General features: G+C 38.1%; 1 protein-coding gene across 2 annotated transcripts in view; it reads right to left on the bottom strand.

The window, feature by feature from the left end:
- SMC6 (structural maintenance of chromosomes 6) overlaps positions 1 to 17,381 on the bottom strand; it is a 73,757-nt gene that overhangs the window by 43,906 nt on the left and 12,470 nt on the right. For both annotated transcript variants that reach the window (XM_022554110.3, XM_022554109.2), the window contains 7 exons: positions 15,841 to 15,946; positions 10,484 to 10,620; positions 9,773 to 9,834; positions 5,816 to 5,896; positions 4,493 to 4,594; positions 951 to 1,070; positions 750 to 848 (listed from right to left, as the gene is read on the bottom strand). In XM_022554110.3, coding sequence (XP_022409818.1) covers positions 750 to 848; positions 951 to 1,070; positions 4,493 to 4,594; positions 5,816 to 5,896; positions 9,773 to 9,834; positions 10,484 to 10,620; positions 15,841 to 15,946 — 707 coding nt within the window. The remainder of the gene's footprint in view (positions 1 to 749; positions 849 to 950; positions 1,071 to 4,492; positions 4,595 to 5,815; positions 5,897 to 9,772; positions 9,835 to 10,483; positions 10,621 to 15,840; positions 15,947 to 17,381) is intronic.

Genomic DNA, 17,381 nt, shown 5'->3' with positions numbered 1-17,381 from the left:
TTTAGACTGGGGAATATCTAAAGAGGAAAGCAACAAGGTCTTCCCCTATGACAAGCTAAGAAATGAAACTGAGAAGAACTGAATGAAAATTTCAGAATATTCTCTCAGAAATGAAAATCTAAGGTGAGAGAGGTGGGTGGGGTTGAATTTCCATTTACTACCTGAAGAGGGAATATAAGAAATTCAGCCCAGAGATCACTAAGTAAATGTACCGTCTTCACCATTTCTGTTACTTTTACACATTCATCTATTACCTTTCACGGATTAATGTTATAACACTTAAAAGGAAAAAGACTGACCTGCTTAGCTTAGGGGTAGACAGGAAAAACTGAGGTGGGAAAGATTACACCCTGTACTACAACTAAGCCTGGGAGCCGGAAGCTCGTAAGCTAAGTAGAACAAAATACTAAGATGTAAGTCAGTCACACTGAGTACACTGGGGATCCTATAAAGAAAGAAAAGGCTAGGAGATCTACTTCCAGCACGACGGCAGAGAAATTCCCCAGTGGTGGCTGTACAACCCTGTGAATATACAAAAGAAACAATGAACTGTAAATTTTAAATGGGTGGATTGTATGGTGTATGAATCATATCTCAATAAAGCTGTTAACAAGAGAATGGCAAGGTAAATATAAAGAGCAGGGCTGCTCTGTGGTACAAAGGTCCATGTGGAAACCCTCAACAGAAAATTACTCCCTTTACTTACCCCTCAACCACCTTCTACCTCTGTATAAAAAAAATATAATTACCTGCTGTTCTTCCGTTTTCCTCTCAAGTCTAGCAGCACGATCTTCTCCAATTTTGATGTTGTCTCTGATAGCATTCAGTTGTTTTTCAATTTCATTGACCTAAAAAGAAATTATATAGCAAGTCACATATAAGACTAACCACAACCAAGTATATTCTGTATATTACAAATATGTGTGAATAGGTAATTAAGTGAAAATTACCACTGCCCAGGCCATTTCATGTTTCAAGTATTCCAGATTGGTCTTCATTGTACTTAAACCAGCAATACTCTGAAAACGTTCTTCTTTCTCCAAACACTGGCGCTTTAGTTCAGTAAGTCGCTTAAAAAAAGAAAAAAGAATATATTTCTTAACAACATTGAAGAGACAAGACTTTCCGCAAATGTATTTCTTTTGAATACTGCCTAAACAAGTACTGAAAAAGATGTGCTAGGAAATGACTTCTTTAATTAAAGCAAAAATGAAAAATATTTTTGGTTCTTTGGTATACTTTTACTAAGTACAATTATTTTGTTAATTTCTACACTATAAAAATGACCAGATACTCTTCAAATGAAGAAGAGCAAAGGAATAAAAGTTTCAAGACCACACAACTATAGACAAAACTCAGTTTCTATCAATTCCCTACCTGACAGACAGACTGGACTGTCCTCCTGGGCGAAGTATACCCAGGATCCATTCCAATGATAATGTAAGGCTCAAAAGGAATTTATTTCTAAAGATCAAATGTTACATTTTTTCTTATCCAAGTTTTCTCTTAATAATTAATCAATAAAGCAAAAACCAACTCTAGTGACGTATGAACAGCTTCTAAAGCTGCACACCTGGGTTGACAGCCTCTCCTCTTCATTCATGGTTTCCATGTTCAACTAGGGTCTTCACTATGGATCTTAGTGTGTTTCCCTATCTAAGTCACTTTCCCATTCTTCAGGATTATTTCACTCCATCATCACTCTCTTCGAACCTCATATAACTGCCACCCTAATCCCTTACTCATTCTCCCTGATGTCTATTTCACAGAATTCAGAAGCTATCAGAAAGAAACCGTCTCCAGTGTTCAACAGCCATATATATAAACCTAAAGCAGTCTTTTCCTCCTGCTAAAACGGAAGAGGTGGCTTCATAATACTTAAGTCCAGTCCCTATCTCTTAACTTACATCCTACTCACCCCCCTTCTGCCTTCTCAAGAGGTCTAAATTAGTCGATTTTTCATCCCATCTTTTTCATCTTTTTTCCACTTAATCCTCCTCACTGACTCCTTTCCATGATCATATTTAAAACTTTACTTACTTATCTTTCCAATTTACAAACAAAAACACCAATATCCACCCCTGGATACCACCTCTTCCTCTAAAAGCCGTCTTCCCTTTCCACCCAAGTTTCATGAAAATTATCTCCAGCTCTTCAGTTCTCTCTGGCTTCTGTTTTCACCACCACCCTACATGTCCACAGAGCACTGGCCCAAACCATTTCAAAGCTCTTCTCTACACTACCACTGCCACTACCCTAACTTCCATCACCATCATCTGTTTGAACAACGGTAATACCTTCCTTATTGAAGGTATTACCTTCAAAGAGAGGCAATACCTTTCCTCTCTGTTTGTTCTTTCCTTACAGCAGTTCGCTCTCTTCTGCAGCAGAGTGATCTACTGAAAATATACATTTAATCAAGCCATCCACTTCCATGTGTTGTACTGCCCTGAGGTTTTACAAGGTCTTCCGCAGTCTGGCCTCTTAACTCTCATGCTTGTGTTCTCTACTTTAGACAATGTAGAATTCTTTCAGCTGTTTAAAACCACCACATGCTCTCCTGCCCAAGACTCCATTCATGCTTATTTCTTGGAACACACTTCCTCACTCTCACCATCCTTTGCCTGGTATTATTCACCCTTCAGTTCTTACCTCAGACATTACTTACTTAACGGCTATACCTCTCCCACTGCCCCTGCCTTGTCCCTAACCCCTGTTGCCAGTATCCTATTAAGTGCTTTTGCACAAACTAATCTTTAACTCCTTTAGTAGTGCTCACCATAGTCAATTATCTACCATCTGCTTTCTGCTGAATAGTTAGGTGTACGACCCCAAGAATCCTGGTATGTATTTGCCATTATATGGTCATGACCAAAGCCCAATGCTAGCAGGCACATGGCAGGAACTTAATATTTGATGGCTGAATGACTTCCAGTTTCTAATCTTCACATTCTATTTCTTTTTTTTGACTTTTTCATTTGTATCTCCCACTGTATCCTTTTTCGTTGGCTTGGGGTTTTTTTTGTTTGTTTTTTAAATTTTTATTGAAGTACTGTTGATTTACAATGTTGTGTTAGGTCACATTCTACTTCTTAAAGATTAAACTATTCAAATCCAGAGCTTATTTTGAGAATATAGTGCATTTAACTAATTAGGAAAAAATTTCCTATTAAGTGCATATTATGCATAAGCAACTCTGATACATGATATAGGGATGCGCTTCTTAAACTTCATAAACAAAGTATCTTCAATTGCTTATGACAAAGTATACCATGAAGAAAGTGGGTATTTAAACACCAAGCTGTCTGAAGCAAACAAATTTCTTCAAAGTCCTGATTTACTGTTTTTAAAATAATAGATGTTAATATATACTATGTACATTTGCTTGAATATACAATATTTCCTTTCCCCAATAATAACATTGACATTCCAATAACACTGATACTCCATCATCAATTCTGTGGTTTATAGTACATCCTTGCACACTATCACATACCCCAGGTTTGAAGAAATAATGTGGGGAATAAAAATAAATATACTCATCTTTGCTTTTTCAGTTTTCACTTAATGAACCATATAACTATAAACCCAATTTTAAATATGTATGCCTCAAAAACTTGAAGTAAAAAGGTCAGTGCAACATCTAATAAAGTTGACTTGGGTCAATCATTAATACAATTCTATCTCAAAAGAACATGCTAAAAAGTTGCTGAAAGCAACTGACTGTATAAAACTGATTAAGGGACAAAAGAAAAAGATACAGAATCATACAAAAATTGGTGGGACTTAATGTACTGGATGAACAGCTGAAACATAAAGCCTTATAACTCTGAGATCTCTGATTATCAAACAAAGGTTTGCTCTTCAAGAATCAGAAGAAGAAAGTACAAGAACAAACTATAGCAGATGTAAAAACAAACCTAAGTAAAAAAGTCACATTGGCTTGAGTGATTTCAAATTCAAGCACATTCACATGGCTGCCAAGCTGGTGAATACTGATGTGACAGCTGCTACCAAGCTATCAGTGCTTAAAGAATGTTAACATTTTACCAGTGTAATGAAAGAGTTATCTATTGTATATAATGATAAATGCATATTATGTTTAATACCAACTTGAGGCTTGTGCTTATATTCCCATCAGAAGAAACATAGTTTTTAAACTACTTCCGAGTGGGAATCAGTGATATCTTATTGTGGAACTAAGGGATAAGTATGTTAGATACTACCCTGTCCTCTACTTTATAGCCTCATAGAAGAATTAAGACATGGACATACCCATTATTATAAAACAAAAAAGTAAAGGCTAATAAATACCCTGAATGTAAAAAATCACACTTGTTATAGTTGACAGAGTACTATAAAAATGTTACTAGTTTTATATAGATATACATATATAGATATGTAGGTATATAATTTTACAATACCATTTACCTGATAAGTACTATAGGAATTTGACTGATCTCTAAAATAAATGCATTAAGTGTTTACAAACCTCTTCTCCTTGATTTATCTGCTCCTTTGTCCTTTCTTTGGTTTCCATGATGTATGAATAATCTTCCTTCATTTGTTCCAGTTGGGTTGCTTTCATAAAGAACTATATCAACAACAAGAAAAACACAATTAGGAGTTGGTAAACTTCCACGGGACTATGAAAAAAAGAAGAATTTGTTCTCTAAAAACTTTTAGACCACTTATGTAAAAAGACATTAAAAACATACTTAAGCAAGTCAGTACATTGGGTCTCCGTTGCTGCACGCAGACTTTCTCTAATTGTGGAGAGCAGGGGCTACTCTTCATTGCAGTGTGCAGGTTTCTCATTATGGTGGCTTCTCTTGTTGCAGAGCATGGGCTCTAGGCACACGGACTTCAGTGGTTCTGGCATGCGGGCTCAGTAGTTGTGGTGCGCGGGCTTAGTTGCTCCGCGGCATGTGGGATCTTCCTGGACCAGGGCTCGAACCCATATCCCCTGCATTGGCAGGCGGATTCTTAACCACTGTGCCACCGGGGATGTCCCAGTATCCTTGATCTTAATGCATCATAATTTTTTAGCATAGGGAATACCAAAACCCATTCAAAAGTCACACTGTAAGCTGTAGTAGTAGTCATATATTTTGTTGGCTTTTTAAAAAGTTTTAAATAGGGGCTTCCCTGGTGGCACAGTGGTTAAGAATACGCCTGCCAATGCAGGGAACACGGGTTCGAGCCCTGGTCCGGGAAGATCCCACATGCCACAGAGCAACTACGCCCGCATGCCACAAGTACTGAGCCTGTGCTCTAGAGCCCGCGAGCCACAAGTACTGAGCCCGCGTGCCAGAAATACTGAAGCCCACGCGCCTAGAGCCCGTGCTCTGCAACAAGAGAAGCCACCGCAATGAGAAGCCCGCGCACCACAACAAAGAGTAGCCCCTCACTCGCCGCAACTAGAGAAAGCCCGCGTGCAGCAACGAAGACCCAACGCAGCCAAAAATAAATATATAAATTAATTAATTTTTAAAATGTTTAAAATAATCTAACGTTTAAAAGTTATTATGTATGTTTGGGCAATCATTCCCTTGTATTTCCATAAACATATATTTTAGAATTCATTCTCTTTCAGAATTAAAAGCAAAGAAGTTAAAGCAAGGATTTACCAAGAAAATTATACTTCCATCTTACTTAACAAGTTCCTAAATTAGTCCTACAATATTACTCTAAATAGTGACTTAAAAAAATCCTCGATATTTACTATGTGACCAAGATTAATGTTCAGTATAGATGCCTAATCTATAAATGTATTCTTTTTGGTTAGGTTTATGTTTACTTTGGTGCATCTTACTTTGTATTTGTCTCCCTCATTTTTAGACTGCAAGAACTGCTTGCTCATCTCTTGCGTTAAGACAGAAACTGGATTATCTACCTGAAACAAACAAACAAAGAAATGATTATCTTTAAATATTTCATTTTAGTTCCTTAAAGAGAAATGAACTAAAATATCCATTACAAGTGACCTAAGAGAGAGAAAATATTTCAAAATTTCATTATATTAAAATAAATATCAGTACTACAGCCAAAATTAAATATTCTGCCATTACATGAGGCCACAAGCACAAGAACTTTCTAAAGAAGTGTGTTTTTTTAGCAAGTTTTCATTCCTTTCACTGTTTGTAGAGTACCACTCCTATGCTACTGGTTAATCATCAGACCACAGAGCTGGAAGAGCTCTAGCATGAGAGTCAGCTGACTTGGGTTCTTAGTTGGCTCTGTCTGAACCTCCTATGTAGCCGCAGGCAAGTTAGTTATTTCCTCCAACTAAACACAAGAAGTCCAACTCAGTCACCTCTAATCAGAACTATAATGACGAGTATTGTTTATTTTTTGTACAGCAGTTCTTCACAGTTCCTATACCCTGTCATTTCTTCATGAGGATACTGTAAAACAAATGGAAACACTGGGATCACTTCTATCTTTTGAAGGAGAAGTCATTTTAAATAAGCCATTACTTGAATTAAACTACCTCTGGCTAACAAATTAAAGTACAGCTAAAATAACAATATAATAACAGTTCAAAGTGGAGTTGAAAAAAAAATTTTTTTTAATTCAACTTGTTTCAAAAAGATTCAAGTTCATTTCTCATTTATATCTTTGGTGTTAATAACAAAGTAATTTATATGTTAGAAAATAATCTTGTTTATAAGGTATAGAACATGAAGGACCACTATAAAGGAAAAAGTGCTTAACTCCTTCATTTACCATCTGTAAAATACTGATTGTACTTTATTTAGTATACCACTGGTGAAAACCTTTCTGTTAAGCAGGATTTTTGGGTCTTATCTTCTAAGATGATAAAAAACATTTATGTAGTTATAAAGAAACCTCTACATATCACCTTTTTCTCAGACCAGATGCTGATTGCCACGTATTTTTTTTAACAAGGTCTGTGTGGTATCTTAATTTCACACAGTATCTGACTTCTTAAAACTAAGACCTAATGCACTAGCTTTAATGACAGACATTTTATCACCAGCTTTGGATTAACAGCTTCACCAAAGTTCATATTCTTTTTTCTACAGCCTCTGAAATGGGGTTCCTCGTTTCTATACTACTCCAGAGATTATTTAGAAATCTGGCAGCTTTACCCATCAAGACCCTGGAGTAAGCAAAAGGCAAGCGCACACAGGTAAACTTCAGAGAAAAAGTAAGAAGAGGCACAGGGGACAAATATAATCAGGTACTTAAAGACTAACACTCTCCTTCCTCCTGGTAATTCTAGGCCAGCACTGTCCAATGGAAATACAATGCAAACCACACATATAATTAAGTTTTCTAGTAGCTACATTAAAAAGATAGAAAGAGACAGGTGAAATTAATTTTAGTATATTTTTAATCTAATATATCTAAAATATTATCACTTTAACATGTAATCAGTATGAAAACTGAGTTATTCCTTTGCATTAAGTCTTCAACCTCCAGTGTGCACTTCATACTAGAGCACACCTCCATCTGGACTACCCACATTTTGAGGGCTCAATATCCATCACATGTGGTTAGTGGTTACTCAGTAAGTGTAACTCTAGACCTTTCATATTTTGATCAATGAACTTGAATCTTTAGTTAACCGAATTGTACAAGAGGACTAATGGAGTTATGATAACAATCTTCAAATATTTCAAAAGAAAAGAAACATATTTTATATTCCCCAAGGAAGTGGGAGCTTAGAGAAACTGACTTTATTCAACTTTTCCCATTAACAACAACTTTCTAATAAACACAGCCACCTACAGACGGAATCAGCAGCCTCAGGCAGACGTCATTTCCCCACTACTACCCACTCAAGTACCCGCTGAAGGAACATCTGGTGGAGACTGCGCACAGGGTAAGCATGCAGTGTGATACTACACTGGATGCCCTTCGAGACTTTCCCAACACCTGTGAATCCATACACTCTAACTTTTTTTTTTTTTAAACATCTTTATTGGGGTATAATTGCTTTACAGTGGTGTGTTAGTTTCTGCTTTATAACAAAGTGAATCAGTTATACATATACATATGTTCCCATATGTCTTCCCTCTTGCGTCTCCCTCCCTCCCACCCCTCCAGGCTGTCACAAAGCACCGAGCCAATATCCCTGTGCCATGCGGCTGCTTCCCACTAGCTATCTACCTTACTACGTTTGTTAGCGTGTATATGTCCATGGCTCTCTCTCGCCCTGTCACAGCTCACCCTTCCCCCTCCCCATATCCTCAAGTCCGTTCTCCAGTAGGTCTGCATCTTTATTCCTGTCTTACCCCTAGGTTCTTCATGACATTTTTTTTTTCTTAAATTCCATATATATGTGTTAGCATACGGTATTTGTCTTTTTCTTTCTGACTTACTTCACTCTGTATGACAGACTCTAAGTCTATCCACCTCATTACAAATAGCTCAATTTAGTTTCTTTTTATGGCTGAGTAATATTCCATTGTATATATGTGCCACATCTTCTTTATCCATTCATCCGATGATGGGCACTTAGGTTGTTTCCATCTCCGGGCTATTGTAAATAGAGCTGCAACGAACATTTTGGTACATGACTCTTTTTGAATTTTGGTTTTCTCAGGGTATATGCCCAGTAGTGGGATTGCTGGGTCATATGGTAGTTCTATTTGTAGTTTTTTAAGGAACCTCCATACTGTTCTCCATAGTGGCTGAACCAATTCACATTCCCACCAGCAGTGCAAGAGCATACACTCTAACTTTTGGTTTTCCTGATTTTACTTAACAAATTGACCTGTGTTCTAGTCTCAAATTTATTTGCTGTATCTGCTTTTCTCCAGATTTTACTAATTATTTTTCTGAACCTGTGCTGCCCAATATGCAAGCTACTAGCCACATGCAGCATTTGACACTTACGTAAAATACAATAAAACATTTGATTTCTCAGTCACACATTTCAGGTGCTCAAGTAGCTAGTGGCCACCCCATTGGACACCATAATACAGAATATTTGTACCATTACACAAAGTTTTTCTGGACAACCTGTTCTAAACCAAACTGGGAAAGAGACCCATACTCATAATTATTCTTTTTCCTTGGTGACTACTCTTGGTGTTCTTAATTCTGGAATAAGGCAGGGTGATACAATGGATAGAGCATTAGAATGGAACAGGGATGTCTGGATCCCAAGGCAGGCTCAACCAGTACCCACGCCTAGACAACTGTAAGTGCAAGTTTACTTTTGCTGGCTCCCAGTTTCTCACCTACAAAATAAAGGGTCCAGGTTACATGACCTCCAAAGACAACTCCAGTGCTAATGTTATAGGACTATATGAGCCCCATTTCCAATTATTCAGTCAAAGTATCTTAGCAGAATGGAATCAAGCCTTGTCTCCTATAGGTATAATGAAATAACTCCAAAATACATAAAGAAATGCTTTCTTTATATGGCTAGAATAAACTTCCTTTCTACAAAAATTTAGCAACTGAGTTTAGGAAACTATGATGCTATTCTGACTTGGACAGCAGAAAGCAAAGAAACTTTATAACATAAATTTGATTAACATAACTTTTGGCACATACTAGTATAGACAAGATATTCTTGTGTGTTCTGTCAAATTAAAGATGTTATATTATATATTGAAGGTTCCTGTTGAACTAGGAAGCCTTAAGGAACTTCACTAACCATAGTTAAATATATTTGTCCTGTGGTCAATTTACTTATATGAGGCCATTTAAATTCTTTCCACACCACAAATGAAACCACACAAAAAAGTAACCAGTTGTATTTATTAATCTGAAACACAAATTTAGAAATTACCTGTATGTTAAAATGATCAAGAATTCCAATCAGTTCTTCTTTCCTAGTGGAAACCAAGGCGCCTAGTTATGAGAAACACAAGATGACCAGACTGTTTCTAGGGCAATAATACGTTTTTAAAAATGAGCAATTATTTATAAACATAAATGTTAACTAGTTTTCCTGATGTCATCAAGAAAGGTACCACTGCACATACACACATCTGAATGAACTGGGGTGACACACTTGTTATGACACAAGTACGCAGGAGGCAGAAGCACACAAATGCAGTGGCAGGTACTTCTCTTCTTCCTATAGCTAAACATTTCCTTTTCCTTCTCACCTGTCTCTTTAAGTAACTCTCCACACCCACCTCCTCTTCCTTTATGTCTTTTTCTACTTTTGGCTAACTTTCTCTTTCCACATGTGACAGAAACTATGGGGGTGAAAAGAAGTCTACAAGTGAGATCAAAATGACTTATCACAGCCTGTTTCAAACAGACCCAAATTCTGCTAATCATGCTTTTGCTGTAGAATGCCCTGCGGTAAAGCAACTATGTACGGATATATACGTGTGTGTATACATACATGCAACCAACCAATCCTCTTGCAAGAAAGCAGTTTCAAGAGATGAGAAGTGTCCTCTCAATGATACCAGCACAATCACTTAACTCTTTTTAACTGGATGTTTACTAATACTTTATATGAAATAAAGAGAAATTCATAGCAAACCTGTTTCACTTTTCAGTTTATAAGATCGACTTCCATCCATGCTGATGTGCTGTTGCACAATTATAGAGTCACCGTACACATTGGCTCTATAGGCATCATCCCCTCTGTTCCTTAATGTTATTGAGATATCTGCTGAGCTAAAGCAATAAGGTTAAGCTAAGTCACATGAAGGTGCAGGGCAATTATAACACTAGGTTACCATAATTTTAAAAACCTCCAAGAAATTTGGCTAATTCATTTGAAAAGCAGCTTTATACCAGCAGTTGATGGCTGACAGGCTACTACAGAATAATGTTAAAGATACCAAGGAACAAAGTTGAGAAGAAGAGAAACTTTATAAAAAATAATTGACTATTTTATCCATAACAGAAATACATTTGCACAAAATCCATTTAAGTTTTGGTTGTTTCACATCATGTAGATAAGTTACACATTTTCCCAACCGCTATGTATAATCAATATTACACTGCCTGACTATGCTAAATTATATAATAAAGCATCATCCTGACAGCAGGCCTCTAAGAAAGATGCAGTAAGAATTAAAGTGAAGTTATATATTTTCTAAGAAAATCAGAATCAAGGGAAACAACTTGAATTCTTCTATTACTTGGCAATAAAAAAAATGCTTAAGTATTTGATATCAAGAGATGTAAACTAAATCTCAAAGCTTCTTAAAAGTTTTATTGGTATTACAAAATAAACATTTTTAAAGTTTTAAAGACGTCTGAAGTATTTATAGCCATGTATATTTTAACATATTATGGGGGGGGAGAATTCATCTTTATTTTTCTACTCTAACTTCTGTACAAATAAGACTTTGTAGAAAAATTTTTTAAAAATTAATGATGGGCATTAATAAATACATACTTATAATTTCCTTAAACATAAAAGCAGATAATACTTTCTCTGGTTAATATAAATATCTACCCAAAATGCTGAAGTCCTTTAATGCAAAATTGCTTTAACTGGTAATTAAATGATATATTTAACAGAATAAACTTGTTTTCATCAATTTGGAGTAATCATACCCCAAAATTATTCCTATTTGCAGGAAATGTAGGTAAAAATACTCAAGATGAATTTCACTGTAAACTTACACTTGGTAGACACCCTGAAGGGTGCTCAGCTCTTGCGCCCCCGTACTTCTGTGCAAGTGCCCTCATAGAAAGATGGCTTAGCAGCCATTATCAGCCCCCATCCCTCCCTACACAGATTGGGTTAAATATAGAAAGTGAATGCTAACTGTGCCACATTCCCTTCTTTAAAAATTCAAATTAAGAAAAACTAGTAAAATCCAAGTAAGGTCTGTAGTTTAGTGAATAATATTGTACCGGTGTTAACCGCGTAGCTCTGCGAAAAGTACCTCAGTTGTTTAAGATGACAACATTAAGGGAAACTAGGTAAAGGCTGTAAGGAAACTGTACTATCTTTGCAATACTTACGTAAATCTAAAATTATTTCAAAACCACAAGTTTTTAAAACAAACTCAAATCAAGACACATCAAGTGGAAAGGTGGTGATTCCTTGGAGATACAAAGTTCTGAGGCCTCTGGGACTAGAGAAACCAATTTGGGGCATTATATTCTGATGAACAAGTATAAAGCCTGCAGAGATGACAGAGAGAAGCAGAAACACACAGCAGATAAGCTCTTGGGAAACCACCTGGACAGACTGGCAGAGACACATAATCAGATACTGGCTGTGAATCAGAGACACAGAGAACTCGAGAGCACTTCCTTCCATGCGCAGCCCCACACACCAAGACAGCAGGACATAAACGCCTGCCCACGAAGACACAGAGTACCAAAGACCTGAAGAATACGAAAGAGCACACACGCTCCAGAGGCAGTGAGAGGGAAACACATTCACACACCTGCATGCCTGTCACAGGAGAGGGAGGGAGGAGGGCACAGCACAGAAGTGCAGCCACTGAGGAGCGGCAGGGAGGTGGTGTGGCGGCAGAGCTGCAGCACACACCCGGCTAAGGAAGGAAGGGAGACAGAGGCCTGGAGACAAAGACACAAAGAAAGCCAGAGACACAGAAAAGAAAGACCTAGAGACCGAAGATCTTTGGTTCTGAGTCTCTCAGTTCTGGTCACGCATGAGATCCAATTACGCTGCCTCACTGAAGTTTCCAAGACATCTTTATGATAAATCTCTTCTTCTAAAGCTACCCTGAGTAGTTTGGGGTGGGGGGGTGTTTTTAAACAGAAATACCTATTTAAGACAGATATGCTCCTGAAAAGTTGTAATCAATGAGATTTTTGAAAGCTTTCTGGGTTGATTCTAATGAACAGCCAAGGTTGAAAACTATTAACTAAAGTATATGATAGGGGAAGGGTAGCTGGCCTACAACATGGAGCAAACAATATTTATTGCATTAACTAGTATGATTACCTAGTATTAAGTGAATGTACCTCATGAAAACATTTTAAAAATAAAGTGACATCTCCCTTGATTAGCAAACATCTACTTTGTTATTTTCCTTCCTAGCTACTCCTTGCATTTGAAAGCTATCTTTAGTATTGTGAGAGCTTTGGAGGCACTGGTATCCTACTGCCATATGAATTTAGTAAATATAAGAAAGGCAAGTTATTCAAAAAAATTAAAGCTTACGAAAAAGAACCTCACAACAACTGCTCAAAAAACCTGTATAAGGAGACAAGGCTAACTGAGCTGAGACTAACTGCTGTCTCCCCACCTACTAATGTGACTGCTGCTGAATTGGGGTCAACAGCCATAGAGCCCAGTGTCTGTAAATAAAGAGACCCTTTAGTGAGAAGAGAGACTGTCACCGAGAGTTCCTTCAGAACGACAACACACACAAGCGGCGCCACCATAAGGGTGTGGCTTCTTTCTTAGCTCCAGGAGAACCTATCTGCACAGAGATGACTGGTAGCATCAGGCACTGATGGGCACGAGGAACAAGGAACAGGGAAAAAGTCATGTAAAAATAGGAGGCATCTGTTCCTTGTCTGCGTGGCCAGCTCATCTGCAGTAAGTTCTGTAACCTTGACTAATAAGTCAGGAACGTACAGCAGGAGGTTTTGTCCCCCCATAACCCACTCCCAATGCCACAGCTGATGTCAGAAACAGGCCTGCGGCAAAGAGCCCAGTGCCGCCACGATAGGATTAGGAAGGCCGAGGAGGGAACAGTAAATGAACCTGTTGAAGAACCTGAACAGCTAGGGGTCTGGGACCTTGGTCACTGGAGAATTCCATCACTGTCCCTGTACCACTCACTGCAAAGCCTCAGTGGATAATCAGAGGCTGGAGCGCCAAGTAAAGAGCCTCCAGGCACAGTCGTCCGGTTTCTCCTAACCATATTTGGCAAGCGTCTCTAATGGAGGAGTTGAAACCCTCTACAAAGGTAGCCCCGAGCCCAGGCGTCACAGATGGAGAGTGTAATGTTTCAGATGTGCGGGAGGGACAGAGTCCTGAGGACCACCTCAAACTTCTGCCAGACTGAAAGACGTTCCTCAGGAAGAACGGGATAGCCTCATAGATTTTAGGTGCAGAATAGAACCGAAAAGCTCGATGAGCTGATTCGGTAAAAAAGTGATGACAGAATCAGAGACTATAAAAGAAGAGAAATTTTATAGATACCAAATGTTTTAAATGAGGAAGGGGAGGACAAGAGGAATAGTAATGGGTTTGGAAAAGCTCATTTTAGCTATTTTTTTAGACGAGGTCAGTAAAAAGGAGGCTGAGCTCAGGTTAAAGGTTTTAACTGTTATTAACTCTGTTTAAAATATTTTAATGTTCCTATCTACAGGCAGCTGTGTCCTTCAAAGTTGGTGATTTGTGTAAGCTAGCCTTTATTTTTCTTTCTTTTTTTAATGGTATTCCAAGGACACATCTCAGAAAGAAGTTTCTGCTTTCATCCAGCTACTTCCCATATGGAAAAAACATTTAAAATCTTTAATTGAGGCATAAACCCCTTAATGGTGCAGAAAAAAAAATTTTCTTCCTGAGGCTTCTATTTGAAAGATCAATGTGTTATCTAGCTAGGCAGACTAGGTAACTATTTGGACAACTAAGAAATGTAGAGTTCAGTATAATGAATTGAAGCAGAGTTGAGACCAGTGCCTTAAAAGTGTTAAAAATACTAATTTTTGACTTCAGCCATAATTTTGTTTGGAGACTGTGGAAGAGAAGACCTTGCTGGGCTGGCGCCCAAGTAAGATAAGGAGAGACAGAAAATAAGCTGGAGAATTGTTACTAAACGGTTCTTTTTCAAGGCCATACAGCACAGAAAATGAATTTTTCTGTATCTTTTCTTCCCTTCTCCTGTGTCAACTTGGAACCCTGGCTTAGGGTTAAGATTCCCAAGGTTTCTGAGAGATACATAAAAAACCAGCAATCCTGACTCACATCCCGTCCGCGTTCTATTTTTTAGAAATAAAATGGGAAATGGGGGAAGTTAAGTGGATACAACACTGAGCAGGAGGAAAGTCTGTTACATGAAGGAAAAAAAAAAAAGGTATCACTGTTAATTATCAAAGTTCCAGAAGTTCTGGGCACTGGGCGTGTGAAAGAGGAATGAATGGGCAGCAGGAGCAGCCTGACTCTGGGAGCTGGTATGACGGAGCCTGGGACGTGCAGTTGTTAGGAGACACGAGGATCCCTCAGAGGTTTCTGAGGCAGAATTAAAAAGAACAAGGAGATCAGCCTGAAGAGAGTTTCCTAATGGACAAAAGGTCACGAGTCTATGATGATGCAAACTGAGCAATTAATATATAGTTAGGTGATGGCAAACTATAACAGAAAGAAATACAAATGTAAAGCCACAGAGGGTTGTTATATGACCATTCACCAAGGGTCAAGATGGACCCCAAAGAGACTCGAGACTGTGGTCCTCAAGTCAAGCTCACTGGTGAACCCCCTAGAGACAGATGGAATACGTTTTTGAAATTCTTAGAGCTGGAGGCAGCAATTCTGTTTAGGGACACCTTGGCTGGTCACTAACTCTGCCTTAGCCCACATCATAGCGACGTGGACTTGCTGAAGCTGGGTTTGGGTCAAGAGCCAGCAAAGTCCAATATTTATAAATATTCCTGTAAACAGAAGTACGCAGATTTATCACTGCTCGTTCTTCCAGAAAGGTAACAGAAACGAGTGTCAGTGGGCAGGCACATGGCACTAACTGACACAAGCATTCTGTCGGGAGAGGTGAACAGGCAACAGTGGGCTATGCTGGCAACAGGGGGCAAGAGAAAGGAATGAAAAGATATGATATCAGTGCTCCAGTTCCGGGAAGCCAATTCATTTCCTACCATGTCTACATGAATTGGGATTCTAAAGAAGCTGCTTCTTATTAAAGAACTGAAAAATACACGTAGAAAACAAACACTTACTTCTGTCCATCTTTCACAAAACCTTTCAAAGAAGATCCTCGGTTAGTAGCAACTGCTTTTCCACCAAGACCAACTATAAGAGCTGTGAGTACTGCACTCTTCCCACCTAAAGAAACAGGTGTTGAAGAAATCACATTCATTAGAGGGAGAAAAGAGAAGTCTGACTCCTACAATTTGATGTAAAAAAATTTCTGAAATAAAGCATTATACTTCAATTATAATTTTCTTCCAGTGCCGAAAACAAACAAAAAGTTGTACATATCATGAAATATTTAGCTGCTGCTATTAGAAAAAAATCAGTACATTTCAGGAATCAAATCTTTGCCACTAATAAGGAAATGGAAAAAATGGTTGATACCTTTCCAACCTAAAACTCTCATTGTGTCATCTTGGCCCTTCAGCCTATTAAATGAATTTATCTTTCTAATTACCCATATACATTTAACTCATCTAATTTTTCTTACATCCTACTTTAATTAAAATTTACTTTTTCCATAAATTCTCAGAAGCCAGAAACTATTTTTAACCTTGAATGCAAGCTCCAGAGGGACAGGACTGTTGTTTTTTATTCATTTGCTTTATCTCCAATATTAGCCCATAATAGGCACTCACCTATTTATTGAATGAATGAGCTTAAATATGAAAAAATTATCAGTCATATAGACAATGTTTTTACATAATATTTTGACAATTATTATTCCTAATTTGAATATTATTCACTTGCTAGCTATTTGAAGAGTATACTTCTTTTTACCCTAACAGACATAAAATATCACACAAGCTAAAATTCCAAAATCTTTAACAATCATGGTAACCATTTTCTCAACTCCACCATCAACCAAATTAATCAACTCTTATCAGCTCATCATCTTCCACAAAATACTCCAAATTAACCAAAGTACACGCTGGTTAGCCCAGTTCAGTTCCTGGAATGCCTTTCAAGTCCCTATCCTACCTCTCTCCTTTTTCTTCATTTCCAAATTCACTGCCTCCACCACTCGCATTGTATTAATAACTTCGCTGTTTCAGGAGTGAAGATCTAACCGCAGAACCAACCCACCAGTCTGCTTTTACTTCTTGTCCTGTTTGAACTCCCCATAGCTCTGGTTCCTTTGTCTATCCCCTCCTTCTGAAAATACTTTCCTCTTGACCGAATAGAGTAGGGAAAACAAAGAACAACTAAACAGACTGTGGAGCTACCTGTACTAGTTTCATGTTCTAGCACGGCCACCAGTCGTGGACCCTGGCAAGCTCCTCTCCCTCTGTACTGGCTCAGTCAAGCAGCCAACACCTCACATCCGGCGGGGGTCTACTACAAAAGCTACCTAACTGGTCTAACTCCTATGTCTTCCCCCTTCTAATCTACTCTCTACAATGTGGCCAGTTTGTTTCACAAATCTTCACCGTGTCACCTCTATACTCTAAAACTTTAACTGCTTCCCCACTGACTTGTGAACGAAATCCCCAAATATTTATCACGGCAGTCAATATCCTCAACAACATTACCTACAACTGATTCTCCAGTGTATGCTTCTGCCCCT

Source organism: Delphinapterus leucas, chromosome 13 (assembly GCF_059928025.1).
Source record: "Delphinapterus leucas isolate spDelLeu-1000000601 "Yukka" chromosome 13, BTC_Dleu_Yukka2, whole genome shotgun sequence".
NCBI classification, from domain to species: domain Eukaryota; kingdom Metazoa; phylum Chordata; class Mammalia; order Artiodactyla; family Monodontidae; genus Delphinapterus; species Delphinapterus leucas.
Note: the sequence above shows the minus strand (reverse complement) of the source record. Positions and strands in the feature narration are given on the sequence as shown.